Source organism: Sturnus vulgaris, chromosome 10, assembly GCF_052056855.1.
Source record: "Sturnus vulgaris isolate bStuVul1 chromosome 10, bStuVul1.hap1, whole genome shotgun sequence".
In the NCBI taxonomy this organism is placed as follows: domain Eukaryota; kingdom Metazoa; phylum Chordata; class Aves; order Passeriformes; family Sturnidae; genus Sturnus; species Sturnus vulgaris.
Window position 1 is genome coordinate 21,277,796 of NC_142252.1, and position 17,471 is coordinate 21,295,266.

At 47.9% G+C, this 17,471-nt stretch overlaps 1 protein-coding gene across 3 annotated transcripts in view; it reads left to right on the forward strand.

Moving 5' to 3' along the window:
• Positions 1-17,471, forward strand: part of TNIK (TRAF2 and NCK interacting kinase) — a 150,455-nt gene that overhangs the window by 97,832 nt on the left and 35,152 nt on the right. For 2 of the 3 annotated variants that reach the window (XM_014887073.2, XM_088171033.1), the window contains exons 9-15: positions 287-365; positions 4,340-4,515; positions 6,107-6,173; positions 6,998-7,202; positions 15,217-15,327; positions 15,781-15,867; positions 17,136-17,336. In XM_014887073.2, coding sequence (XP_014742559.1) covers positions 287-365; positions 4,340-4,515; positions 6,107-6,173; positions 6,998-7,202; positions 15,217-15,327; positions 15,781-15,867; positions 17,136-17,336 — 926 coding nt within the window. The remainder of the gene's footprint in view (positions 1-286; positions 366-4,339; positions 4,516-6,106; positions 6,174-6,997; positions 7,203-15,216; positions 15,328-15,780; positions 15,868-17,135; positions 17,337-17,471) is intronic. The other variant, XM_088171032.1, reaches the window with a different exon arrangement.

Here is a 17,471-nt window from a genome sequence, read left to right on the forward strand (position 1 = left end):
TGTCCCGTGCTCTAGCCCATTGATCACCTGGCTGGTGCTGATGACCTGGAGCTGCAGGAGCAGAGATGTCCCCAGCCAGCCCCTGGGGTGACCCTGCTGGTGCTGGGGACACTCACAGCTCTTGGATGGGGACACCAGCCCACACCTGAGCCCCAGGCTGGGGGTTGTCTATGGGGGGTTGTTACTGCAGTCATCCTACCATGAGGGTCTGGCAGCCTCAGAGGAAACTCAAATCTCCCAGCTGGATGTCTGTGCTGTATTTAATGCCTGTTCTTACAAATTGCAGCTCTGTGTGACATGCATCCCATGAGAGCCCTCTTCCTCATCCCCCGCAACCCAGCCCCGAGGTTGAAATCAAAGAAGTGGTGAGTTTCTCTTCTCAATCTTTAAAGACTGTAAAAATGTTTCTGGACAAACCTTTTTCTGCAGCTGAACATGCTGGGGACATGGTGTTGATATTTATGTAGTTTTGGGGGTTGGCAGGTTTGAGTGGTACCTGGTGAGTACAGGGTTGGGTTTTGGTCTCCTATGGAGAGGAAATTTGTTCTGAAGGATCCATTGTGGGATGGAGGCATTCCTTGGTATGCACAGAGAGAAACACACTCGCCCTGCCATTTCACAGTGCAGAGCTGGCTTTTCCAGGGCAGTTTGTACAGCCTGAAGTCTGATGACACTTTGCTTGGCTCCCATTTCATTCCAGTCAGGTTCCGTTCTCAAGTGGAAACATGTATCCAGGCCAAAAAAAAAAAGAGGATGGTTTATCTTGAAGGCCCAAGAATGCAGAGATTTGTACTTAGTTTGAGCTTTATTTTGAAATTTTGCAGGAAAAGATACATCACTGTTTTGGGGGAGGAAGAAAAAAAAAAAAAAAAGGAAAGAACGTGAGGCATGCCAATAAAAACCCACAGGAAAAATATTCCCGAAGCCCAGCCACATGTTGTTTTGTTACTGTATGTTCTGTATTGATGGAAGTGGAGTCCTTAAAAACACTTGTCTTTGGTTTGTGCTGTTTTCCTGCCCCGGGTTCAGCAGTTGTTTGGTCAGGAAAGATCTGCCACATGTTAGAGAGACAGCACTGCCCCTTGTTCCCAGATGGGCTGAGCTCACAGAGGGAAGCTTTGCCTTAATCCTCTAAATTTTGCTTAATATCTTATTGATTACACACCAGTAAAAAGGAGAAGAGCCCATGGCATGTACTGATGACACTTGGGGCAACAGTAGGTGCTATTTTATTGCTGACAGAGGAGCGAGAGGGACTTGGAGTCCTCTGCTTTGGATGCTTGGTGTTGGGCTTTTAGGACCAGCCTAAAAACTCACCCAGGCTTTGGCAGGAAGCATCTCAGTTTTGTCAACCTGATCATCAGCTGCTCCAGTACCAAATCAGGAGGAGAGGGACCATTCCCAGCTGGCTCTGCAGAGGGTGTCAGATATTCTTGCTCTCTTTGCATGACCTTTTGAGGATACCATTAGTCAGCTGAGAAAATAGTGTAGGTGCTTGTTTTCTGCCAGATCACCAGTCTGCTCCTTTGTTATCCTCACTCCTACAGCACAAAAAGGATTGTGAGACTTGAGAATTTATTTTTCATACAGAAGTGCTGTTTATTCAGCAAAGACTCCCTCAGCCTCCAGGCAGAGGGGAGCTGATGAAAGCAGATTTTGAGCAGGATGTTTCCCTATGTCCTTAAGGTAAAAATGGAGCTGGGATGGAATTTGTATTTTAGTCCCTGCCTTGGGATTGCAGGATGTGCTTGGTACAAGATGGGGTGTTCCTGGGCACCACCTTCCCACACACATCTGGCAGCTATCCTAGGTTTGCACATCCTGTGGGGTCTGCCCAGGGCTGTGCTCTGCCTGTGCCAGGGGTGGCATCCTGGGTGCTTTGATGAAGGGTCTCCTGGGAAGCCATAGTGTAATAAAACTCCAGCTTCAAGAGGCAGCTTGGTGCTCACCTGGCCTCTGCTACCCTTCCATGAGCAAGCAGGCATCCCTGGTGTCCATCAGAGTTGGGACATGTGTATCTCAGGTAGCTCAGATCTCTCTTCATCTTCCAAGCTGTCATTGCAGTGGAAAGCTCCAAAGGATCCAGATGAAGCTCCACCAACTCCCTGAAAGCAAATTTTTACAGCATTTTCAATGTGGCGTTGGGCAGATTTGCTGCCTTGGCTCATTTCTCATCTGGAGGTTTTTTGGGCCTTGCCAGGATGAGTCCTGGAATTCTGCAAGCACATCCCAGGAAGAGTGGAGATGTTTGAGCAGGCTTTCAGGGTGGCTCCCTGGCAGTCAATGGGCTGGTTTTCACAGCCACAGGCCACAAGAGCAAAGCAAAATGGAGAAAGGTTCGACTTGAGTTTGTCCTTGCCTTTGTGCACAGCAACACATAAATAAAAGTACACTACATAGGCAGACCATCTTTTTCCTTACATGTAAAAGCAGTGAAGAGACTCCAGCCCTTTTGAGGGTAAGTCAGGAAAGCCAAGAGAGGACGCTGGCATGGGAACCTGGCCTCAATTAAAAATTGCAGAGGAAAACAATTTTGTTACTTGCTAAATCCTCAAAGTAGCTTTTTTAACATTGCTGTGTTCCTATGAAATTCAAGTCTTTGGTATATCATTTTCTTTCCCAATTAAAGCCAGCCAGCAATGAAGCTTTATTTCCTTTTCTCCTGTTTGCAGTCAAAATGAACTCGAACTTTAGTGATTTTGTTCCCATAAACCTTCTCTAGCCCTGCGTTGTAAAAGACCTGAAACCTCTTTGTTAATGAGGTGATATTTGCACTGTGATACCACTTTTCATCCAAGCAGCTGCAAAGGCTTTGCAAACATTGATTTAAGCTTTGCAAACCCCAGGAGCTGGAGGAATGTGTGTTTCAGGAAGGTGGGCTGACCTGGGCTGGGGAGGGGATGAAATGTGTGGTGGAGTCCTCCTGGATCAGAGCCAGGGAGAAAGCCCTGGGCTTCGGCTCCAGTGAGGGCTGAACTGTGCCACTGGACAGGCTGGCTTGTTCGAGAGAGGACGATTTTGGGAAATGCAGCAGCCTGAGCTGGAAAATGGACGGGAAATCCCTGTCCATAGCTGCTCAGGCAGCAAAGGTGTCCTAGGGCATCACAGGGCACTGGGATCTCCATCCCATCACTTCCAGGAGGATAACTTTTCAACTACTTCACCTGTACTGTTTTTGCACATGCTCTGGAACACACATCCAGGACTGGAGTCTCTCCAGCCTCACACTAACAAGGGAGAATCATATTTTAGAAGTGTATTTTTTTTGAGCATCTCACTGATTGTCCCTTCTGGGTATACTGAAACACTACATTTCTCAAGGCAAGGTGGGGAAGGCAGATTTGCTCATTAGCAAAGCTGGAAGGAAGATTTAATTGGATCCAGTAGCATATTTTATTTTTGCATCTCAATTTGTATGGATTAGCACTTAAAAGATAAATCACTTTTAGTCTGACAGCTTAAAAGTAAAATCCCTGAAAGCTTATTGTTTTACTTCTAATGCAATTCTGTAGTATCTGTTGGCTTCTGACATTAATTTATATTCGTTTTCTTATTTGCTAAAGCAACATAGACTACAGTAGCCTGTCAACATCTTCCTTTCTTGTAAATCCCCGTTCTCTTGAGTTTATAATGTGGTGAAATTAGTTCCAGGAAAACTTTGGATATGCAGCACTTGAGACTAAGACAAATTTGTTTATTAAAGATTTGGCTGAAACTGTTTTAGCTGAGACTGAATGTAAATTTGTGAGCAGAGAGGCTGTGAGGAGAGCAGGGCTCTGTTCCCATCTCTATCAAAAGAACATGTCCCAGTCTCTTGGATCAGGGGGTCTGGGGCTTGGTGGCCCCCTGGACCTGGTGGGTTGTGATGCTGCTGAGAGAGCAGGGAAGGGCTGCAGGCAGCAGCATCACCCAAAGGCTGCCTGAGCTCTACCAAGCCCTGCAATGTTGGGACTTCAATAAAAACAAAAATTAACCTGGCTTGTCCCACTCACACAAAGATTCATCTCTTGAAACTTGCCCAGGGGGCTATAAAAGATGAGAAGCCATCCACTCAGGCATTGTGTTTATATCTGTGTGTGTTGTATCTCGTTTCTACCTGCAGTTTCACAGGTTCAGAGGGAAGGGAGCAGGAACACTCCCTCGCTTTTTCTTGGTTGCTATTGGTGACATCTTGCTTTGGTGATTCTCTGGTCATACTGATGGTTCCCAGCTTTCTGGGATAATGAGCGACAACTGAGAAAAATCTTCTCAAATACCAACAAGTCCTTTTCACTTTCTAACATGAGAGTCGATATATTTACCTGTTACTTTTATACCTTCCTTCCCTGTTTTTGACCAGGTCTAAAAAGTTTCAGTCCTTCATTGAGAGCTGCCTAGTGAAGAATCACAGCCAGAGACCAACCACAGAGCAGCTGATGAAGCATCCCTTCATCCGAGACCAGCCCAACGAAAGGCAGGTCCGCATCCAGCTCAAGGACCACATCGACAGGACTAAAAAGAAGAGAGGAGAGAAAGGTCAGTGGAGAAGAGAGGAGGGTTAGTGGAGAGGAAGCAGCACTCTGAGCAATCCTTGGCCTCTGCCATGTGCTCAGATAGCCCTGTCTGGGCAACCCATGACCCCTGCCACGTGCTTGGGGATCTCTAGTGTACATCCATGCAGGTGAAACTTGTGGGTAAAAGAGGGAATACAGAGAGGACTGGGTTGCCCATGGTCTCAGTACCAGTTCCCCTCACTCAGATGGCTGAGTTTGTTTGCAGTCTTGTTAAATTCAATAGGTGAATTGAACCACCTTTGGGTGATTTTGGGAACAGATTATTTTGTTTGGTTTGACTCCTCTCAGTCATTGAAATTAAAATAAATACCTGTAGCTAAACAATGGGTGTTCATGCAAAGCAGACAGGTGACTGTCATTAGAGTTAATCAGTGTTTTTAAATGTATTTTTTTCCCTAATGAAAAATGATGCCTTTTTTTAGTCCAGGTGGTAATTTCCACATGGAACATCTAAGCTTTGATTCATTAAAGTGTGTGTATAAAATTTACGTTTGCATAGATCCGTGCTGGCGTGTGGGAGGGTGAAGCTGCTAAGCTGAATTTTCCCCAGCTCACGTATTTCATGCCAAGTGTGTTGATCTACGTGACATCCCTGCAGCACCAGCGATGAGCAGAGCTGTGCAAACGAACATCCAGATAAGACCCTTGCCCCAAAGCAATTCCACTGACTAGGAATAACCTATTAAACTGAATGTTTTCAGTGAACTCTCCAGGCCCTATCAAAGTCCTCTGCAAGAAAGATCAGATAGCAGAAGAAACTTGTTAAAGTATTCAGCTGCTTGTGAACTGAATTTTAATTTGAAAGCTCATTTGTAGAATCCAGCAAATTAATACGTTGCTATTTCTCTTCTTATTGGTAGCGGAATTAATTTTTCATGCGTACCTTCCAGCCCCTTGTAATAGATTTCACTACAATCAAAACAATAAAATGGGATCCCAGTGAAGTATTAAATGTGTTTAGTCTGGCAAATGAAGGTTGGACCCTAGAGATGGAGAGTAATTGGATAAATGCGAGCCTTTCTTTGACTATAATTCCCTTCATCCGATAAAGATGATATCCCAACAGAAACTGCAGTCTGTAACACAACATTGCAGTGAGCTTTTATGTAGATATCTTCATTGCCTGGAAATTACATGGATTTGCATAGGAAGAGCATATGTTTAGGGAAAGAGGAGCTGGTGCCTGCAGAGACTTGGTTAAATCCCACCTTCCTGTGGCTGTGGCTCCAGTTGCTGGTGGTGCAACTTCTGTTGCAGAACCATACTGAAAAGGGGATCACTCACTGGCATATGGGGGTAAATTCTTATTTCAAGGACGCCCCCATTTTTACATCAAGGGGCTGTGGTTGTCAGGGCTGTTGCTCACTGTGCCGATGCTTCCCTGGCCTTGTGGCTCCCATAAAACCACAAAATGCAGAGCAGTAATGCTGCTTATTCTTGGTCATGCAAGGTAAAGAGAATTGGCTGTTCTGCCTTCAGAGCTCTGGGGTTTTCAGCCACTGGAAAAACAAATGAACCTAGCAAAGGGCACTGATGAGCAATTCTGTTCCTAGATGAGACAGAGTATGAGTACAGTGGAAGTGAGGAGGAGGAGGAGGAAAATGACTCTGGGGAGCCGAGGTAAGAATCAGCATTTCATTTGTGCCCTTACATCCCTTTAGCTCTGTATAAAATCAGCTTGGATTATGGGCTCATATGAACTGGAAATGGAAAAAGGGCAGTCTGAGCACTTAGTCCTATTCCCTGGCAGAACAGAGGAAGTTCTAGTTGCCGGGTGGTGCGTGGGTATAAACTGATGCTCTGGATCACCTTAACCAAAAGCTGGGGAAGTAAATCCTATTGCCTGTGGGATCTGCAGCATGGCATGGTGCTGTCGTGGGAATGTGGATATTGAGATGTGGAAAAACGTGAGGTGAAATTAAAAAACTCTAAAATGTGGTTCTTTACATCCAGGTGTAACTCCCTGTTTCCGTGTAATTTTTCACCATGAAACCTCCCAGGTGCTGCTGCAAGCACCGTGGGGCTGGAACTTTCTTTGGTGACATTTTTCAGAGCCGTTGTAATTATTACCAGGTTATTCCATTATTTCACTGAGATAATGTAGTATTTTAATAGCTGGCAGTGATTCACTCTAAATGTGCTTTGTGCACAGCTAAATATAGTGTGTGCCAGCCACTGCAGCACAAGAGGCTTTGGTTAGAAACTTAATGTAAAGGAAATCATTCCATTTACAGTGACTAAATGACCGGTGAGCCATGAGCTCTGTCACCCTGCCCTGGCACTTGCAAGCCCCCATCCCTCCATCTGCTGCTGCCCTGCCCAAACTCTGTCGAGCGTTCAGGTGCTGTTGGGATGGAGGGGAGAGGGGCCACGCTGCAAAATCACACAGGAGGCTCAAGGCTGCAGGGAGGGGATCTTCTCTGATGGTTCTCCTGTGTGTGCAGCTCCATCCTGAACCTGCCCGGGGAGTCGACGCTGAGGCGGGATTTCCTGCGGCTGCAGCTGGCCAACAAGGAGCGCTCGGAGGCGCTGCGCCGGCAGCAGCTGGAGCAGCAGCAGCGCGAGAACGAGGAGCACAAGCGGCAGTTGTTGGCCGAGAGGCAGAAGCGCATCGAGGAGCAGAAGGAGCAGAGGAGGAGGCTGGAGGAGGTAACTGGCCAAGGCTGAGCAGGTTTTGGGTGGAGCAGCAGTATTTCTGGTGATAGGTCCCAAGGGAGTGCTCTCAACCTGGTTTAAGGTCACGTGCTGACCTCTCTAGGCAGTAAACCCAAACATTTTGTTACACTGGTCAAGCCCCTCTGCTCATCCTCCAGCCACTCTCCTCACCATAGCAAGTGTTGCCAACTTTTGTGAAGGTAATGGAACTGGTTTCGTATAAATAAACCCTTGGAGTATCCAACCTAAAGGGATCCCTGGAACTACTGAGCAGAGTTAGCCCATGATTGGGGTGTCAGCTGTGTTCAGTCGAGGTGAGCAATCCAGCATCTGTCAAGTTCATTATTGTTATTTGTTCCTGTGGACTGTTACAGTTGAGAAGCTGAAAAGCTCCATTTGCCCTGTCCCCGGATCCATGTGCCATTTGTGTCCCATTTAATCCCTAATTTCAACTTCAGTCCTTACAGTCCCTGCCAATTACAATTTCTCTTGCAGGGGAGGGGCAGATGCCTGCCTGACTTGTGCAATGATCCATATGTGCCCCAAAGGATAAGATTTCATTACCCTTGTCTTAACATACCAGCCACAAATGCAATCGGTCATAAAATTATCCACCCCATTTAAAATCCAGCTGCAGGATTTGACCGTGTGACTTTGAGTGTCCCTGAGCTGCTCAGCCTGGCCATGTGCTATGGTGGAAGTGCTGGCTTTTGCTTTAGCTCCTGGTTCTTGTATTGAAGAAGTTCACCAAAAAAAGAAAGGGGCTTTTCCCCATCTCTTGCGGTTTTTTGATAGGATTTTGCAAGAAGACACCCATTGCCGTGCTCTGAACTCAGTCTAAGTGACTGATTGAAGGGTTCATACATTGAGAGTCATTAAATTAGCTTTTTGAAGAGGTCACAAATATATCTGATAAAAGGATTTGTGGTAAATGGACCATTAGAGCATCCACCCCCTTAATTTGCACAAGCAAAAGGTCTGTTAGTCTGGTCACCAGTCTCTCTGTACGGGGTAATGCCTCAGGCCAGGGGCACAGACAGGAAGGAATTTCAGGCAGCTGATGGTGATGATGGTGATAGTATGGCCTCTCTTCGAGGTGGTCCTCTGAGCCCCTCCAGGGCAAAAATCAACACAAGCAAATCCCAGGCAAAGCATTTTTTCAGTCTGATAAATATGTAGGTCTGTCGTGGTTCAGAGCACAAAGTGTTCAATACTTTGTAGGTCGGGCTTTGCTAGAACCCTGCACCCATCCCGAGGCTAGCAAGCTGCTTTGGGAGAGGACAAGGTTTGCACATAGATGCACCTCAAAATCCCCTGGCCCAGTGGATGTTTGTGAGGACTGTTGTAAGGAAGCCTGGTTCTGTCTTTGTCCCAGCCTGCTTGCTGCAAGCAGTACAGGAGCAGAACAAAAGCAGACACCAGATTAGCTGCAATCCTGTAATGAATACAATGCTTGCTGCTGTATTAATATGTTCTCTTCACACAGAAGAAAATTGTTCTCTCTTTGCTGCTTCCCAGGCAGGTTTTGAATGAAGGACTAATCCCTCTGCTAAGCTGGAGAGCTCTGCCCTGAGCTACAGAGTTGCTGCCTTGCTGGGCCAGGCTGTGCTCAGTCCCCTGGGCTCTCCCAGTTCACTTCTGTTGTGTCCCCAAGTCATTAAAAGTTAATGCCATCATAGCCAGGATTTAAACCCAATGCCTTTTCTAGTGGCTTTGAACAGCCTTGCTGGGCTCTTCACCCACTGCCTTCTTCCCAGCTGCCTTAGAGCTTTTGGACCTCAGTTGAAAGGGAGATGTGCTGGAGCAAAGATGGCCAAGAGGTATTTGCAAGCTCCTGCCATGTCAGAGGAGTGGGGGAAAGGCAGGGGGGCTGTAGTTGAAGAGCACACTCTGCCCCCTTGATGTGATCAGTCCCACTGGCTCATCCAGGCAGATGCTGGCACCAGCTGGCAGCTGTGGTAGCCCCAGCATCTTCTCAAGTGCCCATTTCCTCGGGTCCATCTGGCCAGGTTTAGCTTCACCTGCATCCAGGCACGGAGTAAAATGAGCTCTGTTCTGTCTTAGACACTGTTTGCCTGGCGAGTAAGAAACAGCTGAGTTGCTATGGTGAGGATTAAAGCTGGAGTCCTTGAAAGAGGTTTGCAACCTTCTGCTGCAAACGTGATGGGTTATGGCAGTGGTGAGGACAGATGCTCCCCAGCATGGCTGGCTGTGGCTTTGCCAGCTGCAAGGTGCCCTGAATCTGCAAAACCAGAAAATCTGTAAATGTAGAGTTTAGCAAAGAAAGTTTTGCTGCTGCTGCTGCAGGGATATGGTTTGGTCTTTGCCCTTCCCAGATATTTTGGGGCAGGAAACATCTGATGGGTGCACAGAGGTAGCCAACAGCAGCTGTCACAGCTGTGCTGAGTTTGGTGTGGCTGTGCTGAGGCTCCCAGCACGCTCCATGGATGTGGAGTGCTGCTCCAGCACTTGTACCCATCCCAGCAGCACCCAAAGGCTCCAGCAGCAGCCAGGCTGCTGCTGTTGGGCCTCTGCTTTTTCCTACCCTAGCCTTTGCACTAACTTGCATTGATGACTCTTGGCCAGGGATTTATTTTGGTTAATGGGAACAGCATTTCTTCCATGCTACTTTATGGTCTGACTAAGATGGGGTGTGCCTCCAGCAGCCAGCACTGGTACCAGCAGATCTCTGAGGGAAGAGACAGACCAGTGGAAGACTCAGATTACTGTGTTTTCAAAATAAATTTGACCTTTAAAACGCAGTAGAGCAGCCGGGACAAATAAACCCTTGGAGCTGGTGGCTTTTGGGTCTCTTAAGTCAGCCTGTTCAAGCTGCCAAACATATTACAGTGTTTACAGAAAGAGCTCCCTCCATAAGATGCCATGGAGGTGTCCAGGCTGAGGGAGTGAGTTGGCATTTGGGCCCAAGTGCAGGTCCAAAAGGATTGATGTAGAAGGATGCCAAACTCAGAAATGCCTGGACTTAATTTGTGCTGGAGATGCACAGCAAAAGAGCTGAAGAAAGGCTTCTGTGGGATAACTGGCCCATTTTTCTGTCAGTGCAGACCTTCAGGTGGTTTGTTAGGTGGTTTTCCAATGCTATCTTTAAATACTAGCAGGGGTAAAACTCCTATCCTTTCTCATGTCTCATCTAGCAGAGCTCAAAATGAAGGAATCTCATTTTTTCTGCCACCTTGATCTTCCTAAATGGGGATTTCTGAACCTCTCACAAAGTACCTCCCACGTTAGGGCTTTTTTGGGGAAATCCACCATCCCCTGATGCTGCTCTAACAATAACATCAAATGCATATAGAAAAAATCAAGTGAGGAAGTCTTCTGGTAGTCTCTGTATGCACTTCTTGGTGCCCCCAAGACCTTGCTGCCATCCTTTGCGTGTCTCCTTGCATCTGTTGGACACTTGGGGCTCCTTTTTCAAGAGCTGACCAATTTCCTCTTCTGAGGCTGAATCTTCTTTCAGGCAGCCAAAGAGATTTAGATTTGCAGCTGTCTTTAATTGCAGTGGAAGTAAAAATGCCCAAGCTAGCTTTGAAACCGGTACTTTCATGGGAGCAGAGTTGCAGCTTTGTTTTCCCTCGTGCAGAAAGTTGGTCTCATGAATTCAAAATGTGCACCAGAACTAACCCTCAGATTAGAGAATTAAATATCAATAGATCCAACAGCACTGCAGAAAATGTTTGTGTCATGCAAAAGGGTGAATAGGCTTGAATATATTTTAATTTTTCCCTATATATACATATATTAGATATATATAGTTCCCTAATCAGCCTTCCATTTGTTGCTGGCACAAAATGAGCCTTGATGCACTGCTTTAACCACCAAAACTCCAGCTGAGCTGTAGGGAATGACACATCCTGGGGTCAGGAGTCTTAGAGATCCTGTAAGACAAGTCTTTCTGCAGACCCCTTGGCAGCAGTGGGCAGATAGAATCAGAGAGGGCTTTACATAACCTCATTTTTCTTCCAGACTGTGGATTTTCTTCTTTCTAGGTATAAAATGAAGGTCAGATCATTACAGGGTATGTACAAGGCAAATAAATCTAAGCATCTTGCTGTTTCCATTTGAGGTTTCAGTTAGTGCATTTACAGAGCTGGATGTTCAAGGAATTAAAAATTGCTGAAGCTCCTATAAATGTTAACCAGCAAAAGATCATCGACTAAAAGTTCTTATAAAGCAATGCCAAAAAATTTTCAGTAATTAATTGTAGGTAAATTTAGGTTATCCAAAATGGTGGTTTGTTATTTTCCTCTGTGTATGCAGGTGTCCTGTAGCTTGTAAGAGCCTTGTCATTAAGATGACAGCCCCCTCACAGTTGTGTGGTACATGGGGACACTGCAGTGTTTCCAGAAGGATTCCTGCACCCATTTCCAAGGAGAGCTGTGTTACAGCAGCTCCTGTAGTACAGGTATGAGCTAAACCTCATGTCTCTCTCATTTTAATTTGGTAAGGAAGCATGTAGGGCTCATAGTTCGTGAAGCATGAGATTTTTCCTGCACAGGGCATCCCTTCATGGTGGTCCCCAGTAAAAGCTCTGCAGTGGATCAGAGCAAATCAGATCCCTGTTTGCCATGGTGGGAAGTTCTGACCCAGTTTCTCTACAGTGGGAAACACCTCTCCATGCTCCAGTGCTTGGTGTGTCAGGAAAGATGATGTTCCAGCCATAGTCACTCTTTCCCTGGTGGCTCAGATAAATGAGCCTGTCACAACAACGCAACCACCTAGAATATTTGTTTTCATTTGTCCCTTGGAATTCCCCTTCCACTTCTTTCCTGGCTCATGCTGGTGTTTGAGAGCAGCAAGCCAGGGTTTCCAGGAGCTGCTTCTTGCAAGTGTCAGTGCCTCTCCAAGCTCATGGGGTTCGAGGGGTGGCTGCAGCTCTCTCATTGCTCGTAGCCCAGGCTGTGTCTGTTCTAGCAAAGTGAGCTTTGCTCTTTGAAGTCCTTGTTTCATGCCAGGCCTCCAAGGGCCTTACCACCAGAGGTTTTGGCCTTCGTGTGTCTTCTCTCATCAATATTTAAAACCTGTCATATCTGGTGCAGCGCAAATAAGATCCCGTTCTGGCTTACAAGCGGCTACATATAGCTTTACCTGCAGAGTTATATAAATCCAGTCCTAATTAATTGGTGCTCTTGCCTTGCATGAATAATGGATCTGGATAGTGTAAATACACACAGTAGTTTCAGGCTCGGAGAGATGTGGGAAGTGTGCTCTTGCAGTGGGAGAGGGAGGGCAGAAAACAGGGAGAAAAGGAGGCAAGGAAAGAGAGATCTTTGAATATTTCCTTCTCTTTTGTTTTTGCTATTTCTACATGTGCTTGTTTTTAGCTGCATCTCCGTGATCCAAATCTCTCATTCAAAAATGGTCCCCATCATCCTAGTGCTGGGGAGACTGGGGCGTTGCTGGAGGCTTTGCCCACTGCAGTGCCACGTCCTCTCCAGATGTTTGCCATACAGGGAAGGCAGCTGATTCAGCCCTGCCCTGCTGGTCTGCATTGTTCAGCTGAAGGTGCTGGTAATGCTACCGTGACAAATGACATGCTTATAATGTGACCTGACAAGAGTGCTGTGGAGCTGGAGGGAAGTGCTACACTCCTGGCCTCTATAAATGTGTGTGTTGGATCCTGCTTAGAGCCTCAGCCCCAAGAGCCTGGCTGCAGCAAGATGCAGGGGCCTTTAAGGAATCCAAAAGAGCATCAGGCCTGGCTTTGAAGAAAAGTGGTACCTGTGGGCCTCAATTCTCATTCCAGGAGTTAAATAGGCTTTTAGAAAGCTAGTGGTGAGATGCTGCCTTGAAGGAAAAGGGCCAGAAGTGAGGCAAGCTCACTGGGGCATATGGTACCTGGGAAGGATGGTGTGCTACTCCCTCCTTGAGAAAATCGCTTTGAGTCCTTCTTTGGAAGGATTTGGATTTGTTTGCCTGCTAGATTGGCAATGAAGACCATTTGAGTGATTTTTATTTAAGAAATAGCTGTGGTATTCAGGGCCTTGCCTCCTGCCAGCCAAGCCCAGCCTACACAAGCATTATGTGTTTTATTCAGCAGCGTGATGGTTTAACTTAAAAAGCCAGCCATTAAAACCCACCCCAAAACCAGTGTGACACAACTGTGACTGGAAGCTCAGGGTAACATTTATTCAACACATTAGTCTGAAGATCTGTACTTCAAAGGTCATGGGAGCAGTGACCATCACCTAGGGAGGTCAGGGAGCACTGGCAAAGCCAAGAAATCCTGTATATCAGCAGGGTGCTGCAGAGTGACCGTGTCCTGGTGGTGAGCCCTGTGCAATTCCTTCTGCAGGGTTCCAAAAGCTTCACCCAGGCCCACATTCCCCTGTTGCCAGTGAGGACAGGCGTGCACACAGAGCAGCACATGCATCCCCTGAGTACGTGGGCAGTGCCAGTGACTGTGCCTCGCCTGGGACACACCAGTGTCTGCAGCTGGCAGGTCGTTTCAGGTTGGATGCAGTTTTTCCTCCCCTGAGGGGAGTGGAGCAGCTCTGATAAATATGGCTATGGGTGGCACTAAAGCTGTGCTGCAGCTCAAGGAGATCATTGGCGTCCATGTGGATATTACCTGTAGGTGAGGAGGCAGCAGCAGGACAGGCAGTGGTTCCTGGTGGAAATGTTGGGGTCTTTAAATGTTTGTTACAATATCTGTAGATAGATTTATCTTCATGGATGTCTATCCCTAAAGATATCCCTAGATGTATATCTCCACAGAGACACAAATATATAGAATATGGAGGGAAATACAGTATCTATATAGGTATTTACAGATAGATACAGATTTTAAATCCGTCTATACAGTGCAGGTTCCTGCAGAGCAGCAGTTTCACATGGAGGCATCTTGGTCTCTGGAATGCTCAGCTTCAGCTGCTTGCTCCAGCTCTCCCCAGGATTTAGTGAATGCATGGCATTGCCAGTTTCTCCAGTGACAGCGTTCCTACTGCAGTCTGCTCAGCCACTGTGTGGCAGAGAGAAAAAAAAGACAGGAAAAAAGGAGAAAAAAGGACCAGGTTTCTGCTTCAGCGAGTGCCTTGCCGTTGGCGTGTGGCTGCACCCAGGAGATGATGGAGATGATGGAGTCAGGGCAGGCAGCTCCAGTAGCCAATGCCGGCATTTGAGTGCCCTCTGCCGATGCTGCATGTGGTGCTGCAGTGAGGGGCTGCCCTGCCGAGCAGCCTGTGCAGCACTGCAGCACTTTGCTGCCAGCCCCTGCTGCCAGCATGGTTTGGGCAGCTGGAGGAGTTAGGCGGGGTTAAAAGCAGGCGAGTGGGGGCTGCAGGTGTGCCCAGGATGACTCACAGCAGGCTGTAGGTTGTTATCACCCCAAAACTCTCCAGATTGCTGTCAGCAAAGGTGCGACAGAATGGAGCAGGCAGGGATACACTCAGGAAGAAGTGGGGCAGGCATGACCTGAGAATAGTAAGGGAAGTCCCATCCTGCTCGTTCGGTTCTTCAAAAAGGAAAAACCTTTGGATTTTGAGTCTTCCTTGTTGGTTTCTGGTCTCAGCAAACATAAAGAGAGATGCATTTTCCTCTCAGTAGGCAGTAAGTCCCCTGACTCTCTCCCTCGTCCTCATAGGTGGGTTTGGGGCTGAGATGTGTTACCTGTAGGCAATGGTCTCGTGTGGCTCCCAGGTGTCCAAGGCCTGATTAACCCCCTGGTTGGCCATGCTGGAGTGTGGGGACCATGCTCTGCTCCCATGGCTTCATCCACAGGTGAGAGAAGAAATGATCTGGTTCTGGCTAGGAGGATGCTGTGGGTTGTCCACAGCTAGTGCCAGCCATCAGAGTGTGTGAGGACGGAGTGGGATCAAGGAATCCCTCCAGCACCCAAATGGACCAGCCTGCTGGCAAGGCATCTCCTTGGATGGGTGGAAGCATTCTGTGTCTGTGAGCAAGGGGGCACCCCAAAAATTATGAGAAAAAAGACTTGGAGCTCCCGGGGAGAGGGATGGGGATGCTGACTTGTGCCTCCTGCCCCCCACAGCAACAGAGGCGAGAGAAGGAGCTGCGGAAGCAGCAGGAGAGGGAGCAGCGCCGGCACTACGAGGAGCAGATGCGGCGGGAGGAGGAGCGGCGGCGCGCAGAGCACGAGCAGGTAACGGCATGGGAGTGGGGCCATTGCCTTCAGCACGGATTCCTCTGCCTCTAATCAGAGATTTTCTTGTAAACACTCATTTTTTACCACTTGAGAGCAAATTGCTTAATTGTTAGCACTGCGTGTGTCGCTTTCACTGCTGTTTATTTCTCTGTGGATCCACTTGCTGGCCCCGCAAGATGTGAAGGCACTTGATGCAGGTTTTCCACGCCCGCTTGTTCTTGGGGTCAGATTTTTTGTTATTCTTGGGTAACGTTTGCCATTTCCCAGTGGTTTCCATTCTTGTAGAGTGGTGGACGCTTTGGGCAGGGATGGAGGGTGCCCAGGTGATGGATCAGATCACTTGGGCAGGGCGGATATGGGTGCCCACCTCATTCTCCTTCCTCTCTGGAAATACTGGCTCTTTTACCTTCTCTCTCTTTTTCCTTTGATCCTTGCTGCCCATGCCTCCAGGAGTACATCAGGCGACAGTTAGAGGAGGAGCAGAGACAGTTAGAGATCCTGCAGCAGCAGTTGTTGCAGGAGCAAGCGCTACTTCTGGTAAATGGGAGGCCACGGCCACGCTTGCCGCTTTGTGCCCGTGTCGCGTCCGCATGCGCCCGCGTCACCCGTGCCCCCCAGTGCCTCCTGACATGCCCAGACGTGGGGGACACTGCTGTCACCACCCTGCCTGGAGCTTCCCGTCCCACTCCGTGGCTGCAGCATGCCTGGATCCCCCGTTCTGCTCGGGGCTGGGTCCCCTCGTGGTGCACGGCTCTCATTGTGTCCCCTCCGCCGCGTTGGCGTGTGTGTGCCCTCCTCAGAGCAGCAGCCCTGGTGGCTGCTGTGAAGTTTTGGAGGCTGTTTGCAGCATGTTGGGGTGTGTTCGAGCTGTTGTGTGCCTGCATCCATCAAACCCACCCTGCCATGCTGTTCTTCATATTCTGAGTGAAGGCTTTTGTTTCAATTTCCTCGCAGGAACACTGTCTATTCCCTTGTGTGCTGTTTGCATTCTAGATGTCCTCCTTTTTATTTAATTTGGTTGTGAATTATCCTTTTTACTGCTGGTAGCTGTTACTCTTACTGCATTTTCTTTAAATCTACGGGGTTATTTTTTTTGTCTTGCTTTTTTATTTAGAAAAAACAAAAGCCCTCACACAAGCCGTTTTCTTTTAAAAGGACTTCTCAAAATTATTTACTCCTTATAACTCACAGAGCTGTAGGGAATCAGAAAGATCACACAGTTGGCTTTGCAGTCTGGCTCTTCTCAGAATCAATTAATTGGTCCTACAGAGGAGTTGGCTTCAGTTGGGTTTTGTCTGACCATAAAATCATGAAATAGTTTGGGTTGGAAGGGACCTTAAAGACCATCTCTTTCCAACTCCCTGCCATGGGCAGGGACACCTTCCACTAGACCAAGACACCATCTTGACCAGGTGATATTTGGTATCTTGTTGAATAGATCATCTGTTTCTCTCTCCAGAAAAACCTGGGCAAAGTCAGTGGTAACTCCTAAGCAAACATCAGCCCTCAGTGGGTCTTGCAGGGTTGTCTTGCAGACAAGGCAGCACTCACATCTACCATTCCTACCAAACAGGGTTGTTCAATGGCTGCAAAGCCTCACTGGCAGAGTCACAACTCTGAATTTGTTGGCTCTGCTGTCTTTTCTTGGGAATGCTTTACAGCTCAGTCCCCAAAGTCCTTCAAATCACTGAGCTCTGCCAGGAAACAACCTTTCAGATGCTCAGGCCCCATTGTTGACCCAAACAGATAAATCTGCAGGTTGCAGGCTGGCTGGGCACCTTGTCACTGTGTTTTCTCCTGGGTAGGAGTACAAGCGCAAGCAGCTGGAGGAGCAGCGGCAGGCGGAGAGGCTGCAGAGGCAGCTCCAGCAGGAGAGGGACTACCTGGTGTCCCTGCAGCAGCAACAGCAGCAGCAGCGGCAGGACCAGAGGCCAGCAGAGAAGAAACCCCTCTACCATTACAAAGAAGGGATAAATGCCAGTGAGAAGCCAGCATGGGCCAAGGAGGTAAGGGAGAGCAGGGAGGATGATGGTGCTCGTCTGCATCCGCAGGGCTGGGTCTGAAATACATACAGCAGGTTGTGCTCCACGGGGTGGGGATCCAGGAGATGCCATCAGCTGTGCTGAGAACACTCCCAGCTC